The 20,311-nt window shown below is 54.8% G+C and overlaps 1 protein-coding gene across 4 annotated transcripts in view; it reads left to right on the top strand.

Moving 5' to 3' along the window:
* The window catches only part of ABCC1 (ATP binding cassette subfamily C member 1 (ABCC1 blood group)), a 135,497-nt gene that overhangs the window by 96,098 nt on the left and 19,088 nt on the right, over nt 1–20,311 (top strand). Inside the window, exons 18-24 of one of the 4 annotated variants that reach the window (XM_058286381.2) lie at nt 396–563; nt 2,387–2,564; nt 8,015–8,044; nt 10,775–10,865; nt 15,012–15,132; nt 17,394–17,601; nt 19,684–19,994. In XM_058286381.2, coding sequence (XP_058142364.1) covers nt 396–563; nt 2,387–2,564; nt 8,015–8,044; nt 10,775–10,865; nt 15,012–15,132; nt 17,394–17,601; nt 19,684–19,994 — 1,107 coding nt within the window. Of the gene's footprint in view, nt 1–395; nt 564–2,386; nt 2,571–8,014; nt 8,045–10,774; nt 10,866–15,011; nt 15,133–17,393; nt 17,602–19,683; nt 19,995–20,311 lie in introns of all 4 variants that reach the window. The other 3 variants (XM_058286380.1, XM_058286383.2, XM_058286382.1) reach the window with 3 other exon arrangements.

Genomic DNA, 20,311 nt, shown 5'->3' with positions numbered 1-20,311 from the left:
ACACCCACCAGGCCTTCGGTCAGCCCGATAGGCTGGGAGCCTTCCCTCTAGCCAGCATCATTCGGGGCCAGTAGCCGCTCTGGAGTGAGCCTCTCCCAGGCTGCTGACTCTGCTAAGCAGCTGGCAAGAGGCTCAGGTTCTCTCATACACACCCGTTTTGCAGATGAGACAGTAAAGGCTCCGCGAGGCTTAGTCCCATGCTGTGTACAGGGGAGCGGGGACTTGAACCCATGTTCCTGTGGTCAGAACAGGAGGCAGGGCAGCCCCACAGGGCCCTGGCCTGGCACACAGCATCCTCATCAGCCAAGCAGGTGCCCTCTGGGTGGCCTTGGCCGCGTTTTCCCAGTCTCCAGGCCTCCCAGGAAGCCCCCCTCCCTGGCTGTGTGTCTCCCCAGGGCGTGAACCTGTCAGGGGGCCAGAAGCAGCGCGTGAGCCTGGCCCGGGCTGTGTACTGCAACGCCGACATCTACCTGCTCGACGACCCGCTCTCGGCGGTGGACGCGCATGTGGGGAAGCACATATTCGAGAACGTGGTCGGCCCCAAGGGGCTGCTGAAGAACAAGGTACAGCAGGGGCTTGAGGCCACAGCTTGTCTCCTCCCAGGTTGCGTTCCCTTCAGGAATCTCTCCAGGCCTTTTAAAATCAGCCTTTATTTTATTTATTTTTTTAAATATTTATTTTTTTATTTCTCTCCCCTCCCCCGCCCCCCCGGTTGTCTGTTCTCTGTGTCTATTTGCTGCGTCGTCTTTGTCCGCTTCTGTTGTTGTCAGCGGCATGGGAATCTGTGTTTCTTTTTCTTGCGTCATCCTGTTGTGTCAGCTCTCCGTGTGGGCGGCACCATTCCTGGGCAGGTTCCTCCCTCCCTCCCTCCCCTTCCTCCCTTCCCTCCTTCCCTTCCTCCCTTCCTTCCTCCCTTCCTTCCCTTTCTTTCTTCCTCCCTTTCTTTCTTTCCTTCCTTCCTTCCTTCCCTTCCTTCCGTTCCTTCCCTTCCTTCCCTTTCTTTCTTCCTCGCTGGGCGGCTCTCCTTACAGGGTGCACCCCTTGCAAGTGGGACTCCCCTACGTGGGGGACACCCCTGGGTGGCACGGCACTTCTTGCGCGCATCAGCACTGCCCATGGGCCAGCTCCACACAGGTAAAATCAGCCTTTAGAAGCAAATCCCTGAGGCATCCTTGCTGGTGTCTGTAGGGGAAAGGCCTCTGCACTGGCTGGAAGACACGGCCCCTACCTGGCCAAGAGGAGACCCTCCTCTGGAGGAAAGAGCGGGAGTGGCTTTGAAGAGGATCGGGGAAGTGGCCCCAACACCTTACCACGGCAGGAAGTAGTTCCTGCAGGCCATACTGCATTATGTCACTTAACCTGTCATAAGCATCCCTATACCAACCTCTAAAACTCTATGTAAACTGGATTTTTAAATATGAAAAAAAAGATGATCATAGTAATAAGACATCCGTGGTAACAAAAGCAAAGAGTATGTAGAACATAAAAAAATAAAATAGAACCCCATTATCCTGCACCCCTAAGTTCCCTCTCTAGAGCTGGGGTCAGCAAATTTCTGCCCCGGGCAAGTCTGGCCACAGCCTGTTTTCTTATGGCCTGTGAGCTAAGAGTAGTTTTGACATTGTTGAATGGTTGGAAAAATAAAAGGATTGCGTGACAAGCAAAAGCTGTATTAAACATCCCCAGTTGAGGTTAATGGGCACACAGCCACGCCCGTTCATGTCCTTCCTGCCACCGGCCTCTCAAGGGCAAAGGCAGCGTTGAAGCAGTTGCCTCAGAGACCACCCGGCCCACGAAGCCTAAAATATTTATTCTCCAGCCTTTTACAGAAGAGCTCTGCCGACCCCTGCTCCAGAATAACTGCTAACTTTGCCGAATGTCCTCACAGACCTTTCAGCTGCTTCCGTGCAGTAGAGACGCACACACACGTGTTGTCACGTTCCTTTTGGGAGGTGGGGCCGGGGGTTGACCTGCAGCCGCATCCTTCTTTCACTCATTCACACATCAGCACGGTCCTCTGCCTCTTATTCAGAAAGAGCCTTCCCTGGCCCCTCCCCGAGCTCCCCCAGTCCCTCTCCTGCTCTTCTCACCATCCAGGGCAGCAGGCATTTTGTTTCTTATCTCCTGGCATGTGGGGCAGGGATCTTCGCTCCCTGCTGCGTCCCAGTGCCGAGCACCGTTTGTGGCGAACAGTAGGCCTCAGGCACACGCGTGCAGAATGGGCGCACACGCTGGTCCTGGCTTTGTGCCTACTGTCGTCTCGGAGCATGTTCCCGGCTCTCAGACGTCAGGGCCACCAGCGATCCCCCCCTCAAGCCGGCACAGCGTCGGGCGGGGCCTTCGCGCACTGGGCGCTGACGCAGCCGCCTTTCCACTCTGCCCGCAGACCCGGATCCTGGTCACGCACAGCGTCAATTACCTGCCCCAGGTGGACGTTATCGTCGTCATGAGTGGCGGCAAAATCTCTGAGATGGGCTCCTACCAGGAGCTGCTGGCCCGGGACGGGGCCTTCGCTGAGTTCCTGCGCACCTACGCCGGCGCCGAGCAGGAGCAGGCCGCGGAAGGTGACGGTAGGCGCCGCCCGCGGGGCTCCTCTAACGCGGGCTGGCACCTCCCGGAGCTGCGGCGGCCTCCTCGGGCTGTGCCCGGGCAGGAGCTGGGCACAGCTCCCCAAGGACAAGCTGGGGGGCTTGTCTTAACTCTCTCGAGGCTGAATCAAGAGGGAGTCTGGAGGCCTTATGGCCGGTCCAAGGGCACTGGAGTGATTTCAGGTCACCAGCGCCTCCCCAGGCCTGCTGGGCTTCACGTTCCTTTTGGCAAAGATAGGGAGAATGATAGCGGTAGTCATCCCAGGGAAGGCCGGGATGCACGTGGTGTAAATGAGAATGGGTGTGGGGCAGGCAGCCCGGAGGCTGAGTGCAGGTGCGGAGCCGTCAGGACCTGGGTTCGAATCCCAGCTGCTGCTCTCACCAGCTGGGTGATCTCAGGCAGGCCAGCCTTTCAGGCCCCTCCAAGCCTCAGTTTCTTCCCTGGCAAAGTGGTGTGATAACAGACCCAACCTTCCAGGTTCAGGGTAGACTCGATGTGCTAAAGTGTGTAGAGCCTTTGCCGTGGTGCCTGGAGCTTTGTAAGCAGCTGTAAACAACAGCTGTTTGTGTTCCTGCCCTGGAAAGATGTGTCCCTCTCTCACCCTGCATGCTTGGCACCTGCCAGGTCAAGGTCGACCCGCCCATTTCCCAGCCTGGTCTGTGCTTCCAGACCGGGATTCCAAGGGGTGCCCTTTGAGTCTCAGGCAGAATTCTGGGCTGGGTCCTTACCCTGACCTTATTTGGAGCAAACAGGGTGGCAGGGTGAGGCTTCTGAGGAGTCTGTCCTCTTTTTATCGGATGGTTGAAGGTGCGGGGGATTGGTTTGCAGCATTTTGGGCTGCCCCGTGTTTCACTGGTCAGATGGACATCTCCAGTCGCCTCTCTTTTTTTGAAGTTTTGACCCCGTGCTAATGTTGGAGAGGGAAGAGGGCATCAAATGCTTTTCCTGGGACCCAGAGGACCTCACCTATGTCAGATGGACCCTCCTTGGGTTTCAGCTCTTGCTAAAAGGAATGGGGCGAAAGTGAGGTCACCAGCTCCGCCCTGATGGCCACTTCCAGAGGCTAAACACAGACTCCCTGAGCTCTGGGGCGTCTGCTAGGTACCTGGTCCCCAAGCAGGTCTCATACCAACTGCCCTTAATTGAGGGGCACAGGGTAGAGGGTGCTGGGCCGCCTCAGTGCACAGCTCCTGTGGGCAAAGTCGATGTCCTGATCTGAGTGAATGGGGCCCCTGAGAGTTGTGCAGTACAGCAGCTTGTGGGGGCCATGGCAGGGGCTTTGCGGTTGCCAAGAGCCACTTTTTATTCATCTTGTTAGTCACTCAACAGGTATTAAACATCTACTATGTGTCAAGTACTGTTCCAGGTTTGGGGGATAGGGTGGTAAACAAGAAGGATGGGAAGGCAGCGTAAGGGAAAGGTCTGGGGAACAGTATCCTGGGCACAGGGAACAGCAGGTGCAGAGGCCTCAGGGCAGAGCAAGCTTTAATTTGTCTCCGGAACAAAAAGGAGGCCAGTGTGAACAAGGGGTTGGGGTGAGAGGTGGGGCGACAACAGGGCCACCCTAACACTGCAGGACCATCAGGTTGAGGAGCTGAGGTTCTGGTCTAAATGCAGGGGTATGCCACTGAGTCTCAGAGAGGCGCAGCGACTTGCCCAAGGACACAGAGCAACCACAGCAGGGCTGGAACCGGGAGCCTGGTCTCTGGGCTTCTGTTCATTGCTCCTGTGTGGTTTCTTGGTCTACTAAAGGGGGCGGGAACTCGGTTACTCCCTGCCTTAGAGTTTCACTATAAAGGGGTCCTGGTGTTTTATTTTGTTATTTGATTAACAGCTAATTTGAGATATAATTCACAAATTGTGCAATTCATCCTTTTAAAGTGGCTAACCCAGTGCACAGGGTCGTGCACCATCACCCCAGCAATGATGGAACATTTTCACGACTCCTAAAAGAAACGCTGTACCTATGAGCAGTCACTCCCTTTTCTCCTCAAGTTCTGGGCAATCGCTCAGCTGGTTTTGGTCACCATGGGTTTATTTATTTATCCATTCATCAGTTGATAGACATTTGGGTTGTTTCTACTTTTTGGCCTTTGTGAACGATGCTGCTATGAAGCCTTGTGGTTTTAAAAGAAAACCATTTTCTTTTGCCAGCAAGTGACCTTCCCTCCAGCTTTTAGATTCTCCAATTGGAACTTGTTTCTGTGTGTTAATTTCGGGCTTTCTAGGTTGGAAATTTCCACTTTAAGTCTAGCCTGTTTTCCTCTTAACTCCAGTCTCCTTCCTCTCGTCTCTTTAGCTAAGGCTGTGCCATGTGTAGGGTCCGTTTTGCCATAAGTGTAATTCACCAGCCTGCTTGGTGGGCTGTGTTTAGGCTAAAATAACCCTCTGTGCTTTTTTCTAAATGAACATTTGGAATTTCACTGAAGCTTTTCCAGAATGAGGTCTCCTCTTTCCGTCCAGGTGAGCAGGGCAGGTCTTTAAACCATGTGGGCCTCAGACCGTTTCTCCCTCTCCCTTTCTTTCCTGCTGAAGTAACTTCTATGGAATGTGCAGTGTTGCCAATTTATTATTTTTTGTGCAGGTCAGCACTTAATTTGGTGATGAAAATGCCACCCACTGCCTAGCACCTCTCGGGGTGCATTCCGTGATTCAGCCCCCCCCCGCCTCCTGCCAGGCGGGGCATGGAAAAGCCCCGGCCTATGGCGTTAAATCAAACCAGGGCAGCCCTTCTCCTTGCACCTCTCTGGAGGGCCCATCTATGGGTCTTGTCGTAAAGGTCTAGTCTTGCTCAATCCCAAACAACTCCAAGCACCAGTGACCTTGGATTTGTTTGAACCTCATATTTGGCTCTTCCTAAAGGGAAGCTTTTTTTTTTTCCTGGTTGGATTAATCAAGTCTTTTTCAGAACACCCAGGCTGACATGGAGGGACTGTGTGGTTTCAGGGGACTTTCTCATCATGTTGGAGAAGGAGAGACGTAGCAGGAAATGAGCTTGGGAGGCCCTGCCTTTCCTCCCAGTATTTATAATATGGAGTTCTAGAAAACTTTTTTTTTTTGGATGGCAAAGAGATTTACAAATCGTCTATTAACCAATTTAGTTTGAAATCATTTTTATGACCCTTTTTTTAAAAAAAAGTTTTTTTATAGGAACCAAAAATCTAGAACAGTGACTCTCAACCTGGGGTGATGTTTGCCTTCACCCCCGGGGGCCCTTGGCCCTGTCTGGAGACATTTAGGGTTACTCTAACTGGGGCGGGGGTTGAGGCCGGGGAAGCCAGCATCCTACTTTGCACAGGACACCCCACAGCAGAGAGCGACCCTGCCCAAAGTGTCAGCACTCCAAGCTGAGAAAGCTGTCTTCACCCTGGCTTCTCACTGCCCAGGGGCCTTCCTTTTTTCCAACAGTGTGGCCATTTCATAACCTCGTTTAAACCATCTCTTGTCCTCATTACTGATTTTTTTCCCTTTATTATATCTTGTCACATTTTCCCCCAATTATTAAATTAATACATGCTCATTGGAGACAAAACTGCAGGAAAGGGTGAAGATGCCAGGAAAAGAAAATCCTTCCATTATCCCACCACCCGGGCAGCGAGCTCTCTTGGCCTTTTGGTTTCTTTCCCCCCTGTCCTTTTTTCCTAGACGTTTTTCCTTGACAGGATTGAGATGATACTGTACGGCACTGTCATCTCTTCTCCTGACTGCCTCCCCCCTTTTAGTTTTTTTAACCTCGGGTCTTAAGCACCTCTGAGCATTGCAAAAATGTGTTGTAAACACTGACCAGCTGCCGGCGGGTTTGTCTACAGACAGCGCGTTCCTTTTCGCTGTCCTCACGGCAGCGTTTCTTCCTCTTTTGAGTATGAAGAACTTTCAAAGGTGGGTGAGGTTGGGTGATGCGGCCGGCCTCTTCCGTTTTTGGTCAAAAACGAGGCGTTGACTGTATGGCAGTGAGTTGGACTCTTCCTTCTCAGGGGAGGCTTGCCACTGGCCCTTGCCCAAGTGGAGTTCCAGAACCTTCTTGAGTAAAGGCAGCGTTGCCCGAATAAGCAGCGAGCCTCCCGAGGCGCCTGCTCTGAGAGCCTGGGTGCTCTCGAGGTGCTGCGAGCTCAGGGAGGAACATTCATTGAATGACAAGTTAAATGTGTTTGTCTTTAAGAAAAAAAAATTCTTAATTTTTACAAGTGACTCCCCGTCATTCTTTTTCCCCTTCCCCTGCTTTCTTTTCCTCTGTAGCAGTCAGCACTGCCTGACAGTAGGCTGTGGATCTGCTAATTGGTTTGTCTGGTATGTGTCCTTCCCCTTGAGGTTTAGGCTCCACGAGGGCGTTTTGGTCACCAGTGTATCCCCTGGACTGAGAATATTGAGTGCCTTGGACATAGTAGGCACTCAGTAACTGCATTAAATATGCGGTGAGTGGATTGTTCCTTGACTATTGAAGCATGCTGTCTGTATCAGTCAGGGCTCCGGACGTGAACACAGCTACAAAAATATCCCAGGACAGAAAAAATGAAGAGCTGATTTCCCCATCCCTGCCAGGGCCCATTTAGAAACCAGCTTTGTGGGTTTGGGCTGCGAGGTAGCCCCTCCGTGGTCGACATGGTAGCCCTCCTGGACCTTGGAAGGTCCCTTCATTTGTTCATCTGTCCGTTTGCCACGTGGTGTAAGCAGAGCACCTGCCATGCCACGGGACCACCTGGTGGATGGACGGCCTCATGGAACGGGACGCCCCGGAGTTGGGCAGTGCACGTCCCATGTAACTGCACGTGGCAACTTGACGGACCAGGAGCTGAGAAAAGAGTGGCTGAGCAGCCCGCTCATAGTCTGATGGGGGTGGCATGCCGCTAAACAATCCGGGGCCTCATGGTGCTGAACACAGGGTGGGAGCCTCGGCGGCGCTGTGGGAGCCCAGAGCAGAGGCCCCACCCCGCCCGGGAGGGCCCCCGGTGATGCTGCGCTGAGTCAGCTCCCCTTCGCCTTTCTCGGGTGCAGACCCACTGACTCAGCGTGAGGTTCTGTGGACCCCAGACCGTGTCTGCCCTCCAAGCACCAATGGGCACCAAAGGCAGTGAGGCGGCGGCTAGAGCCAAGGCCAGCTCCCCTCTGAGCCCCCGGCCCCTGCGCTGAAATCAGTCATTTCTCCCTGTGGCGGTGAAGCAGGCGTGGAGACAGCGCTTGCCCTGCACGCTTCCAGCTCTATGTTTAAACAGTCGCCGTTAGGATTGCGGGAAGCAGCTGATCGGGGGCAGCCTGTATGTCAGGAATCCATCCAGCAGAAGTGGGACGGTGTGGGGAAACCGAGGCCACCCTCCCCCTAAAGACAACAGCCGGTTCCTTCCTGCTGGGTGTTTAAATGGGGGGTGGGGGTTCCGGGAAGGCTTTTGACTTGGTTCTTAACCCTTTCTTGGATCTTGTGAATTCCCAGGCAGCAAAGTGGTGGACAAGGAGGAGGAAGGTGAGTGACGCCTTGGTTAGTCAGGCTTATGCTCCTGCTGCATGCCTGGGAGGGGACCCTTGAATGTCTGTGTTTCCCCCTCCCCCATTTTTCATTCATTCAACAAACATTTATTTTTTTGAGCACCTACTAAGTGTCCGACTTTGGCACTTAGGGATGTGCAGTTGGAGTCTCCAGCTCTGCCACTCATCAGCTGGGCGACCTTGGCCAGTCTTTCCTGGCTGCCAGCTGTCAGTCGACCATGGCAGTGCACGCCTTGACGGGGGCCACGGTTGCCACGGGCTCTGCACGCGGAGGTGGGCAGTGCTCGGCAGCAGCTGGCCACTGAGATGCTGGCCAGGCCCTGGGATGCCTTCTCCTCCTGGGCGCCTGGGCAGGGCCTAAGTGGGCCAAATCCACAGTGGGCCGCAGGCCCAGGGAGAGTTGGCATCCTGCAGGATTGTGGTGGGAAGGCCGCGTGCCGCCCTGTGGTGGCGAAAAGGTGTGGCCTGCAGCTGGAGTGGGTCCCGATCAAGGGCTCTTCTGTGCACTCCAGAAGCGACCCCGGCCTTGTAAACAAATAGGGCCCTTGTTGGAAGGCTACCGGGTGGCTCACGAACCAAAGGCAACACTGAGCACCCGGGTCTCGGGGAGCAGGAACCCGGGGATCTAGACCGTGGGCTCCCAGGCAGGTCATCTGCACAAGCTTTGGTCCTGGCCAGGCCTCTTGACAGTTTGGAGTCCTCGGCAGGCAGTTCTGATCGGTCTACCTTGGGCAGGGCCCCCTTGCCTGGGGGGCGCTGGGGACACCCCAATTGACAGGCCTCAGTCTGCAGGACCGTTGGAGGTTCAAGTTGCTTTGCTGTAGCAGCTCAGTCAGTCCTGCCCCTGCAGAGGAGACTTTTCCAGGCGCCCCAGCTGCCACATCGACCTGGGGCCAACCGGGTGGGTTGCGCAGGTGACGTAGCCACAGTGGGACACAGTGGAAGGTCCTGTCTGGACCTGGTAGGTGGCTCTGAGTGGTGAGCAGGAGAAGGGAAGGCTGGGGTGCCCGTTTGGGGGTTGGCATGGCCATCTCAGAGGGACGGGCTCCCTGAAGCCCACCACATACAGGTTTCTCAGGGAGTGTTTGGAAGCACCCCCATTCCCTGCACAGAGAAAGGTGGTAAAGGCCATGCCTGAGCCCCCAGCCCTGGGCGTCCTTACGAGCACCGGCTGCCTTCAGCTGCATGGAAAGTCCTGCTTGTTATCCTTTCTTCCTGGCTGTTTTGTCTGCTTCGTTTTGTTTTACTTAAAACAAACAAAACTGACTTAAGGGAAATTCTTACAGCAGTGATTCTTAATCCTGGTTATGTCCCAGAATGATCATAAAAATGGAAATAGTGAGCATGGCTAAGCCCCACAGTAGTCTCTCTCACTGAGGAATCGCTGCTCCCATCACTGCACTGGGTCATGTTTCTTCCTCCTGCCAGGCTCGTGAGGGCAGGTGCTGTTGCCATCCCCATTTGCAGCTGTGGAAGCGAGGCTCAGAGAGGTTCCGGGCTTACGCAGGGCACACGGCTCGGAAGCGAGAGCACGGCCGTGTGTCCAGCAACCCACCGTGCTCCAGCTCTGGGTGGTGGCGCCTGCCTCCCCCTTGGGGTCACTGCAGGGAGTGGGGTTGCACCCTGGTCTCTTCTTTCACGAAGCTCCCCGGGGGCTTTGGTGGCAGGCAAGGTGGCAGGCAAGGTTGAGAACTACCAACCTCGAGATCCCCCCCAGGAATGATCCCCACCAGGCAGGTGCCTCTCAGGCTTGTCCGCCTCTTCCCGCGGCTGTCATCCAGGAGACCCTGCCTCTTGGGTTCCACTTTTATTCATGTCACATCAGCCTGCCCCCAGGACCCTCCCTGCTGATGGCATACCTGTGGCCTTTGCTTTCCTCCCCCACCTCCTCCCCCTTTGGTGGGAGCTCTGTGTTGCCAACCATTCCACTTCTCTCTTACTCTTTCTCCTGGCATAAAGAGGGAGGAAATCGGTACAGAGTGTGGGTGTGGGGTGACATCCCCAGATGAAGGAACTGTGCGGATGCGAGGAGGTAGGGTGTTTAGACGCAGCACAGTGCCCACCCTGGGTAAACGCCAGCCGTCATGCCCGGGGGTGGGCGGTGGCTGCTGCTGGTGCTGGATGGGTGCTTCCTGGCATTGGGGCACATGCCCAGCTGCTGTGCCCCAGGGTGACCCCGTCAGCTGTTAAAATATTGGAATTCTTCCCTCTTAACTGGGGACTCTGCCATGATGCAGCCACCACAGGTTGACCCCTGGCCTGGCCGGGAGCCTCTGGGACCCCGCCTGTTGGCCCTTTACTTCGAGGCTCACTCCGGTTTGGGTGCTCAGGGACCGAGGGCTGAGCCCTCCCTGCTGTGGGGCTCCTTGCGTCCTGGCCCCATTAGCTAAACGTGGTGCTGCAGAGACACTGTTGGCTAAGCTGGATTTCTTCCACTGCTGCTGACACAGGACACCTGCTCAGGCCCAGCGCCCTCAGCCCCTGGGGCCCTCTGAACTGTTGTGTTTGCATCACCCCTGCCCAGAGGGACTGCGTTCCCTCCAGATCTCACCCGCGCCCCAGGCTGGGGAGCCTGCCATGGCCTCAGCGCAGCAGCTTGTCCTTCCGCACTTCCTGGCTGTCCCCCTGTGCGGTGGCATGCTTTCTTTGTCTTTGGTTTTGGTGTCTGGCTCTTGAAATCCCAACCCCTCCTTTTCTCCTCTGCCAGGGCCGACGGGCATCAGTGGTCCAGCGAAGGAGGCGAAGCAAATGGAGAACGGAATGCTTGTGACGGACGCCGCAGGGAAGCAACTGCAGAGGTACGGCAGGAGGGAGCCCAGTGCCCACGGCTTCTCTGGCCCCACGTTCAGCCCTGCCTGGTGGGGAGAGGAGGGACCCGGGGCCAGCCGCTTGGCCACCCAAAAAGGGCTTCAGCGCTGCAGGTCTGGAGAGGTGCTGGCTTTTTGCCTCCCCTCCTGGATCCGCTGGGAACCTCGCTCTCCAGCGGCCCCGAGAGTGGGCCTGGCACCTTTCCTGCCAGGTGGCATGACACACACAGGTTCGTGATTTAATCATCCCTCTGCGCTTCTGACACCACAGTCCCCTCCTTGGCAGGGATCTTTGCTCGGGTGACTCGGAGGGGCCTGGAACGTTCAGGCATCAAGAGCCTGCTTGGATTCAAAATAGTAACAGTCATGTTGCCCGCATTTTGTGCGCTGTTGGGAGCCAGGCACCACGCCAAGCCCTGTAGGGTCTGTCAGACCCCATAGTTACAGTCATCACCCCATTTTACTGGTGGGCACACCAAGAGCCCCCTGCAAGTCCCGCTGTTGGAGAGAAGCTGAGCTTGGATTAGAGCTCACGCCCCGCCTCTGCGGCAGCACCTCTGTGCTCTGCTGCCTTAAAGGTTACTTTTGCCTGGATCACTGGGGACCTGCAGCAGCTGCACCCTGTGGGCTTTGTTGCTTGGCTATGCTATGCCTCAGTTTCCTCATCTGTCAAGTAGGGTTGGCAGTAGTGCCCACCTCGTAGAGTCATGGTGAGACCTACACAGTAGAATCACGGTGGGCCCGTAGGGCAGAGACGCGGGGGCATGGGGCGCAGATGGGGTCAGGCAGGTGGGAGGCAAGATGCAAATCAGGCACAGCGGCTGCCAGCGAGGACTTTGCAGTCTGATGGCCGAGATTGGGCAGTGCCTGAATATGGCCCTGGGGCGAAGAGCAGGTGATGGTGAGAGATGCCGAAGGGACCCGGGGTGGGCTGAGCAGAAAAGTAAAGGTCACTGTGTATTAGTTACCTCTTCCTGTGTAACGGGTTACCACGGACTTAGCAGCTTTTCTTAGTGTTTCCACAGGCCAGGAGTCTGGGCACAGCCTGCCTGGGTCCTCAGCTCTGGTCTCTCCCAGGCTGCAAATTGAGATGCCAGCCGGGGCTGGCGTCTCGTCTGAAGGCTCAGCTGGGGAGGGCCTGCTTCCAAGCCCCCGTGACGCCTTGAGGGCTGTGATCACTAACGGGCCACGGGCTGGAGGTCCCCTCGGTGCCCAGTTCCTGGGCCTGTCCCTCAGGGATCCCTGGTTTGCAACGGCCCATGGGCCGAGAGGCAGGAGAGTCCGTCCCAAGACGAAGGCACGGGTCCTCGCCGTGGCTCGTTCCACGAGTCAGAAGCAAGTCCCAGGGCTTGCCCACGTGTCGGGGAGGGGCAGGTCCCCGTGTCAGGGGAGAGGCTAGCAGAAGAGTGACCACCAAGGGGCGGGGTCCCTGGGGGCCTCACGGTCTGCCAGCTGTCCTGGGTGGAGGTGGCATTTCCATCCTCCTCCAGGCCTTCATCTGAGAAACCCCACCGTGTTCACTGCTCCACGGCCCACCCTCAGCTGTGGAGACTCTCCCAGGGGCAGCGCAGGCAAGCGGGTCCCCAGCTCGGGGCACCAGGTCAGATCCCAGCCTTGCCACCGGGAGCCTGTGGGACTGTTTCCCCACCTGCCCAACGGGCTCACTAACAAAGTGCTGTATAAGTAATTCCAAAAGCTAGAGAGCTCTGAAAACTTTCCTGGTAGAAAATCTATTTAGTGGCAAAATCTGAACTGCCCTGATAGTTACTGCAGAGTTGTTGTTTTTTTTTTAATTTTTTATCCTCCCCCCCTTGTGGCTTTTTTTTTTTTTGCATGCTGTCTGCTCTCTGTGTTCATTCCCTGTACGTTCTGTGTCCGTATTTATTTTTTTAATTTTTAAAATTTCCCCTCCCCCTTTGTGGCTTGCTTGATGTCTGCTCTCTGTGTCCAGTTGTTGTGCATGCTTCTGTGGGGTTTTTTTTGTGGTTTTTCTTTTTTGCTCGTCTCCCTTTTTTGTTGCATCACCTTGCTGAGTTGGCTCTCTGCGGCACTTACAGGCCGGGCGGCGCTCTGTAGCGTGCAGGCCAGGCTGCCTTCACAAGGAGGCCCCAGCACGCGAACCCAGGCCTCCCATGTGGTAGACGGGAGCCCGACTGATGGAGCCACAGCCGCGTCCCTACTGTAGAGTTTTTCCATTTCATGGGTCTCTGTGTTTCATTGCAGACACACCAGTGTGCTTGACTGTTGGGGGGGCAGGGTCCTCAGGCCCCTGGGTTTGTAACGTGAGGTGTGCTCACCACGTTAGCTGTCTCAGATCAGCCAAGCTGGGACCCAGGAAGAGTAAAACCTTAGGTCCTGGGCAGGAATCCCCGGCTGCAGCTCCTCAATTTGATTCTAGCTTCCTCCCGGGGCCTGGCCCGCAGCTGGGCTGGATGCCGTCGCTGTCACTCACCTTTAACTCACTCTTGCTCTCGGATCTGGGGCAGCGTCTTCCCCCTGGTGAGGAAAGGTGGTCCGTCCTCAGGCCTGCTAAAGGGGGCTGCCGTGATAACTCACAGGCGGGACGCCTGCCTGCCGAGGGCGTGTGGTGTGTGGGGATGAGAAGGCAAGCCGGCGGAAGTCGGCAGAGGCGGCCCCGGAAGTTCTACAGCGAAGACCTCCGGCTGCGTTTTGTTTGGCTCCCCCATTTCATGTGCATAGCTGGGGTTTTTTCCTAGCTTTTCTCAACAGTGGGCAGGACTGGCCACGCAAGGCACCGTTGTGACGGAGCACCGGTCGGCAGGGTGCTCCGGGGTTCCCCCCGGGCCTGCCGGGCCTCCACGCGGTTTGCCAGCCCGCCAGCCCCTGCAGAGGCGTGGGCCGGCCCTGCCTGCCTCAGGAAGGCCAGGAGGTTTCTGGAGAGCGGGCGTGGTAAAGCGGGCCTTCAGAGCTGGGGGGGGCCCTGGAGTTGCTGTGGCAACTGTGGTGGCAGGCTTGAGGCTCCAGGCCCCCCACCCCCCAGCCAGAACGGTCCTGCTGCAAGTGTTGTGAAGTCGTGTTCCCCTGGAGCCTTTCGCCAGAAGAGGCGTCTGATCGGTCCTTGGCGTAGCAGTTAAGCACCCAGGGCAATGCATTTTATGACTTAGGGGCATCCACCCTGGTAATAAAAGTATAAAAAGTAGAAATAGAAAGGAAGCCCCCCTCCCCCAGCTGAGGTCACCTCTGGGCATTGGGAAGAGGAAAAAGGGTTGGAAGAGGGAGAAAGTGGTCTTCGTTTTCAGTTTAGTGGCATTAGTACTTGTTGAATGAGCTCCTTTTTAAAAAGAGGAGTTAAAGCAAATAGGGCAAAATGTTACCATTTGTTCCCTTTGGGTAGTGGATACACAATACCTCTTCTGTATTTTCGGGCTTATGTTAAAATATTTTGTGATTAAAACTAAATGGCAAATGGTTCAGAAAAATGATAAATTTATATACAGAGAATATTGAACGTATATTTATATATTGTACTATTAGGGTTCTCCAGGGAAACAAACCGACAGGAGCTCTATATCTATCTATCACGTAAATATTATGATATTTATTATAGGAATTGGCTCTTGCCGCTGTGGGATTGGCCAGTCCGAATCCTGTAGGGCAGGCTGCAAGCTGGGCATTCTGGTGACAGTTTTAATGAATTCCCCAGGAGAAGCCATCTTTCTGAAGTAGAACTAGAAATTCTCCTTTCTGACTGCTGAAATCATCAGGTCTCCCTTTAAAGCTTTCAGGGACTGGATGGGACTTCTCTCCTCGCTCAAGGCAGTTTCCTTTGTTGATTGTAGATGCAATCAGCTGGCTAATGATTTAAATCCAATTATAAAATACTCTCAGTCACATTCAGGCCAGTGCTTGCTTGGCCAAACAACTGGACACCATGACCTGATAGCCAAGGTGACACGTGTATATGAACACGTGTAGAGAGAATGATAAAGCCAAGGGGGCAAAACGTGAAGCCGGTGAATCTGCACGTGTGTACACGGGGGCTTGTTTGTGGGGTGTGTGCCATCACCTCTGACCTGCTGTCCGGCTCGGACCATGTGGGCAGTGCCAGCAGTAGGGGCGGCAGGCCCTGCCCGAGGCTTTGATTTGGTTGACACTCATGTGCCTTGCTTTCCCCAGACAGCTCAGCAGCTCCTCCTCCTACAGTGGGGTCGTCAGCACTGCCGAGCTGCAGAAGGCTGGGGCGGAGAAGGAAGACACCTGGAAGCTGATGGAGGCCGACAAGGCTCAGACGGGGCAGGTGGGGGCCGGCTCCCCAAAAGACGACACAGGCCGAGCACTCTCTGTGTGCTGGGCATTGCGCTGAGTGCTGCATGTATACTGTCCCATGTGCCCCTCACAACTTACCTAGAAAGGTGCTGCTTTACAGGTGGGGAAGCTGAGGCAGACAGGCTAAGTAACTTACCCAGAGTCACAGCTGGTGAGTGGTAGAGCCAGGATTTGCAGCCAAGCCACTGGAGTCCAGAGGTGGCCTGTGTACTCTCTGCCATCCTGCCATCTTGCTTGGAGCATCTTGAGGCTTGTGTCAGCTCTAGATGACCTGGAGGCTTTATATCTGGGTTTTCCACAGTACAGCAAGTTTGAGAAACATTCCAGAGCACCTAAGATGGTTCTAGATTATACGCCTGCATGGCATTCAAGAGCATTAAATTACATAATCAGAGAAAGATCTTTTTCTCATTTTTTAAGTTGCTATTATTACATCAGTAGAGGAGGCTCAGCTGGGTGCTGGCTTGTCTTCAGCGCCTCACAATAGCTACCCCCCCCCCTTTGTCACCAGGGAAGCAGCAGATCCTGAGCTCTTGTTTTATTGTTTTCATTTATTACTATTATTTTTTTAAGATTGTCTATTTTGGGCATATGACAATAATTTTCCATTTATGGTAGTGATCCAAAGTTTATTTTTAAAAACAAATGTTTTAAAAAAACAGTACACAGGGAAAGAAAAAAAAAATCATGAAAGGGGGTGCTGGAATGAGCGCTGTTGGGGGGCGGCTCCCTTAGCTCCACCCATCGGCATCCAGAACCTCCCGGGAGCCCCGCACCTGACTTCTTCCCTTATCTGGCCTTTGCACCTGTGCCAGGGCTGGAGTCAGAGGTCACTGCAGTGTCTTCTCCCCTCTTGTCCTCTCCTGCCCTCCATGGGGCCAGAGAGATTACCCCAAATGTAGGACTCAGGAAGGAAGGGCCAGGGATGCCCGGCCGTGTAATGCCCGTTTAATCCCCACAACCAGAGCAGATGGTCCCGGCATTATCCACCTTTTACATCCCGGGAAAACTGAGGCCCAGAGGCCTTCATACTTGCCCGAAGTCAGGCCAAGCTCCAGTGGAGCTGGCCTCAACACACACAGCCATTTCTGATTGCTGCACTGGGACCTTTACCACCCTGATCTAGGGTGTCCCCTGGCCTGCAAAGCATTCCAGGGACAGCCGAGCTCGGCTTTCATCACGAAGCCAGGTGGCGAAATAAGCATGCTTTTACTTGGGCACCCCCCCCCCCCACCCTCGAGACTATTTCTAGTCGAAGAGCAGAGGCTTGGAAAAGAAAAGTCAAAAGGAAGTACTCATTTCTACATCAGACCCATTATTCACGTACCCAAGGGCAGCCAGGCAGTGAGCTCAGGCTGTTATTATTGTCAGATTCAGCATGCAGGGGTTGAAACAAGCACAGAAGCCAGGAGGGGCAGCTGGAGTCTGTGGAAACCCACGAGCAGGGTGGGCGGGCGCTGGTCTGAGTGGACCGCCCGTCTCTAGGCCGCAGGTTAGGGACCAGGCATTCACCCCACCCCGTGCCTGACTCCGCAGGGAATGCAGGAGTGAAAGACCCTTCACCCCTGCCTCGCGGAGCCGAGGCAGCGGGCCAGGCGGCTCCCGTGTTCAGGCAGATTGGGTGGTGGGAGCAGCAGGCCCATCTTCAGGGTGGAGATGATGCTTGGTCTTGGTTGCTAGGCAACACGTCACCCTTCCCTTTCCTCGAAACCCTGTGAGGCCTCACGGAGGTTCTGGGGTAAAGACTGGAATCCTGAACAGTGCTTATGTCTCCGCGCTGCTGCTCCACGCTCTCCTCACTCCAGCCACCCTTGCCTCCTTCAGTGCCCCAAGCGGGCGTTCCCTTCTGCCTCAGGGCCTGTGCACCTGCTGCTGCTTCCACTCCAAGTGTCCTTTCCCCACCTTCACCTGGGCGACTCCTCCCTGTTGCTTCCTCAGGGAAACCCCTGACACCTCCCCACCCTGGGTTAGATCAGGAACCCACGTTTACACTCCGAGAGAGTCCTAATGGTTGACAGCCCTTCTTTGTGGGGAATTATGTATTTATGTGGCAGCGATTTGATTAAGCTGTGACCTGGCTTGCTGCTGGCCTCATTCATCAAGTCGCTGAAGGGGCGGGGCAGGGTCTGAGCAGAGGTCTGCGGGCTGGACTGCACGGGGGCTGCCGGTGTCCCGGCCTGGTGGGGTGGCTGGCACATTTTCTAAAAGGCCTGCTCTGCCCGTGTTCTTAAGGTCAAGCTCTCCGTGTACTGGGACTACATGAAGGCAATCGGACTCTTCATCTCCTTTCTGAGCATCTTCCTGTTCTTGTGTAACCACGTGGCCGCCCTGGCCTCTAACTATTGGCTGAGTCTCTGGACCGACGACCGCGTCGTCAACGGCACCCAAGAGCACACCCAAGTCCGGCTGAGCGTCTACGGAGCTCTGGGCATCTCGCAAGGTGCGCACCCCCCCCCCCACCGTTCCCGCCTCCCCTGATTCTGGTGTCTGTCGCTGCTTCCAAGGCTGAAGAGCAGTTAATTATAGCACTGGGTGCCCAGAGGCCCCAGAGTTTTGTGGACCCCCAGGGTATGCCAAGCCCAGATGAGCAGTCTAGCATGTTGTAGACGCTCAAATATTTGTAGAAAGACTGTTTCTTAAGTGCTTTGCTTCAAATGGCCTTTGAGATTGGGGGGTGGGGAGCTTCGAGTGCCCATTTTACTGGGAGGTAGGTTGAAAACAGCGGCCCTGGGGAACATTAGTGAGTTGGGATCTCTCCTACCTCTTGTCAGCTCTGTTAGGGTGAAGGGGCTTCTGCAGAGTCTCATTTGTGGAGTTTTACTTGCTGGCTGAGGGTGAGAAACGGAGGTTCTCCACTCGGGGTGATGTCGGCCCCCAAGGGGCATTTGCCAATATCTGGAGGCTTTTTAGTTTTACCTCCTGGTGAGGAGGTCTCTACTGACATCTGGTGGGTAGAGGTCAGGGATGCGGCCACTGCGGTGCACAGGTAAGGCCCCCCAATGAAGAGTTCTCCAGCCCCATGGGTCGGTAGTGATGAGGTTGAGAAGCCCTGGTCTGAACTCGTCTTTGCAGTTCCGCAGAGGCTGCCAAACCCAACAGCGATGATAGCATTGCTAGCTCAGTTTACTGAGCACCTGCTTGGTTTTGGGCATTTACTTATTCTGTCCTTGCAGCAAGCCTATGAGAAAGGAGCTAATATTGCCCCCATTTTAGAGATGCAGAAACCTAGACCCGGGGAGATTAAGTTGACCAAAGCTAGGCAGCTAATACATGGCAGAGCTGGCGCTTGGAGGCTGTCTGGCTCAGGAGGCTGTGCTCAAAACCACTATGCTGCACTGTATATAATCAGTGTGTTCATGTGTTCCTACTAACTACCTATGTCTGTATATTATGTGTACAGTGTCTGTGGTACATACTGTATATAATAAATGTAAATGCTTGACATTTTTGAGTACTTTCTGTACATCAAGCATATTGTAAGGCAAGTACTTTACATTCAGAGTGCTACAAGGTAAGTATCATTGTCCTCATTTTATATTTGAGGAAACTGAGGTTCAGAGAAATTAAATAACTTATGGAAGCACCCTCAGCTGTGAGTGGCAGAGGCAGGGTTTGACAGTGTTAGCTTCAGGGCCTGTCATTTTAGCCCCTACCTTTTGGGTTTCTACCTTGATTAGGGAGGCCACGGTACAGACCTTTCCACCCAATGCAGTTGCTGCTCTGCAAGGAATAGTTGCCCTCCTGTGGGTTATGAGGAGCTATTAATGTCCCATTGTCTCCAGGAGGCAGCTTTGAAAAAGCCAGAAGAATGGACATGGAATTCTTGAATTGCTCAAGCCGTAAAACCCCCATAGGGTTAAGGACTATGGCCTGCCTGCAAATTATAATCGAGGGAAAGTGAGAGAACAGAGAGGGTGGGATGTTTACCTGGGCTTACACAGCATAACATCTGTTCTAAAACTTTGCTGTCTAGTACGGTAGCCACTAGCCACCTGTGGCTTTTTGAATTTCAGCAAATTAAAATGGCATAAGATGAAAAATTCAGTTCTTCAGTTGTGCCAGCTGCATTTGAGGTGCCCAGTAGCCATATGTGGCTACTATCTTGGACAGTGCAGCTATGGGATGTTCCCTTCATCAAAGGAAGTGCTGTTGGACCGCACTGGCCTAGAGGACCGTGGCTTCCAGATTAAGAGCACGGCCCCGGAGCAGGCTACCCAGATTCGGATCCCAGCTCTGCTCCCGATTGGCTGAGTATGTTGGCAGCAAGGGAGTTCACTTACCTGAGCCAGTTTCCATTGTCAAATAGGGTAGGCCTAAAACTACCCAGGGCAGTCAAGGAAAGCGCTCAGCCCGGCGTTTGGCACGCAGGAAGCGCTCACTGGTGTTTGTGTCATCGCTACGGTCGCCGTTAGATGCTGGAGGCCCAGGCCTGCCTCACCCACCTGGCCACCCCCCTGCAGTCCCCATCCCCGGCTGGCCCGCTGCCCTGCCCCGTGGAGTTTAACGCCCGGCGTGTTTGTAGGTGTCGCCGTGTTTGGCTACTCCATGGCGGTGTCCATCGGGGGCATCTTCGCCTCCCGCCGCCTCCACCTGGACCTGCTGCACAACGTCCTCCGGTCGCCCATGAGCTTCTTTGAGCGGACGCCCAGCGGGAACCTGGTGAACCGCTTCTCCAAGGAGCTGGACACGGTGGACTCCATGATCCCGCAGGTCATCAAGATGTTCATGGGCTCCCTGTTCAACGTCATCGGCGCCTGCGTCATCATCCTGCTGGCCACGCCCATGGCCGCCGTCATCATCCCGCCCCTGGGCCTCATCTACTTCTTGGTCCAGGTGAGGGGCTCGGGGCTGGGTGTCCAGCTCGGGCCCTCCTGTGTGTCGCGCTCCCGCGTGTGCCGAGCGCTCATCTCATCCCACCCCTTCTCCAGCGGGGCGCTGCGGAGGATTTATTCGAGGAGCCTTAGGTTTGTTTTTATTAATTTTGAACAACCTTAGTTGCTTGCTTTTTAGCTTGTGATAATCAAATGCACTTTTTTTCTAATGATAGGTTTTACTTTCCTAACTGTAAGTTAGAATTTTTAAAGCTATCGCTCTAAAAACACCTTTCTTACTGAAGTTTCTGTGTGTCTGAGATTCTTTAGTTCCTAAGT

Source organism: Dasypus novemcinctus, chromosome 23 (genome assembly GCF_030445035.2).
Source record: "Dasypus novemcinctus isolate mDasNov1 chromosome 23, mDasNov1.1.hap2, whole genome shotgun sequence".
In the NCBI taxonomy this organism is placed as follows: Eukaryota; Metazoa; Chordata; class Mammalia; order Cingulata; family Dasypodidae; genus Dasypus; species Dasypus novemcinctus.
This window is presented reverse-complemented; position numbering and strand designations above follow the sequence as displayed.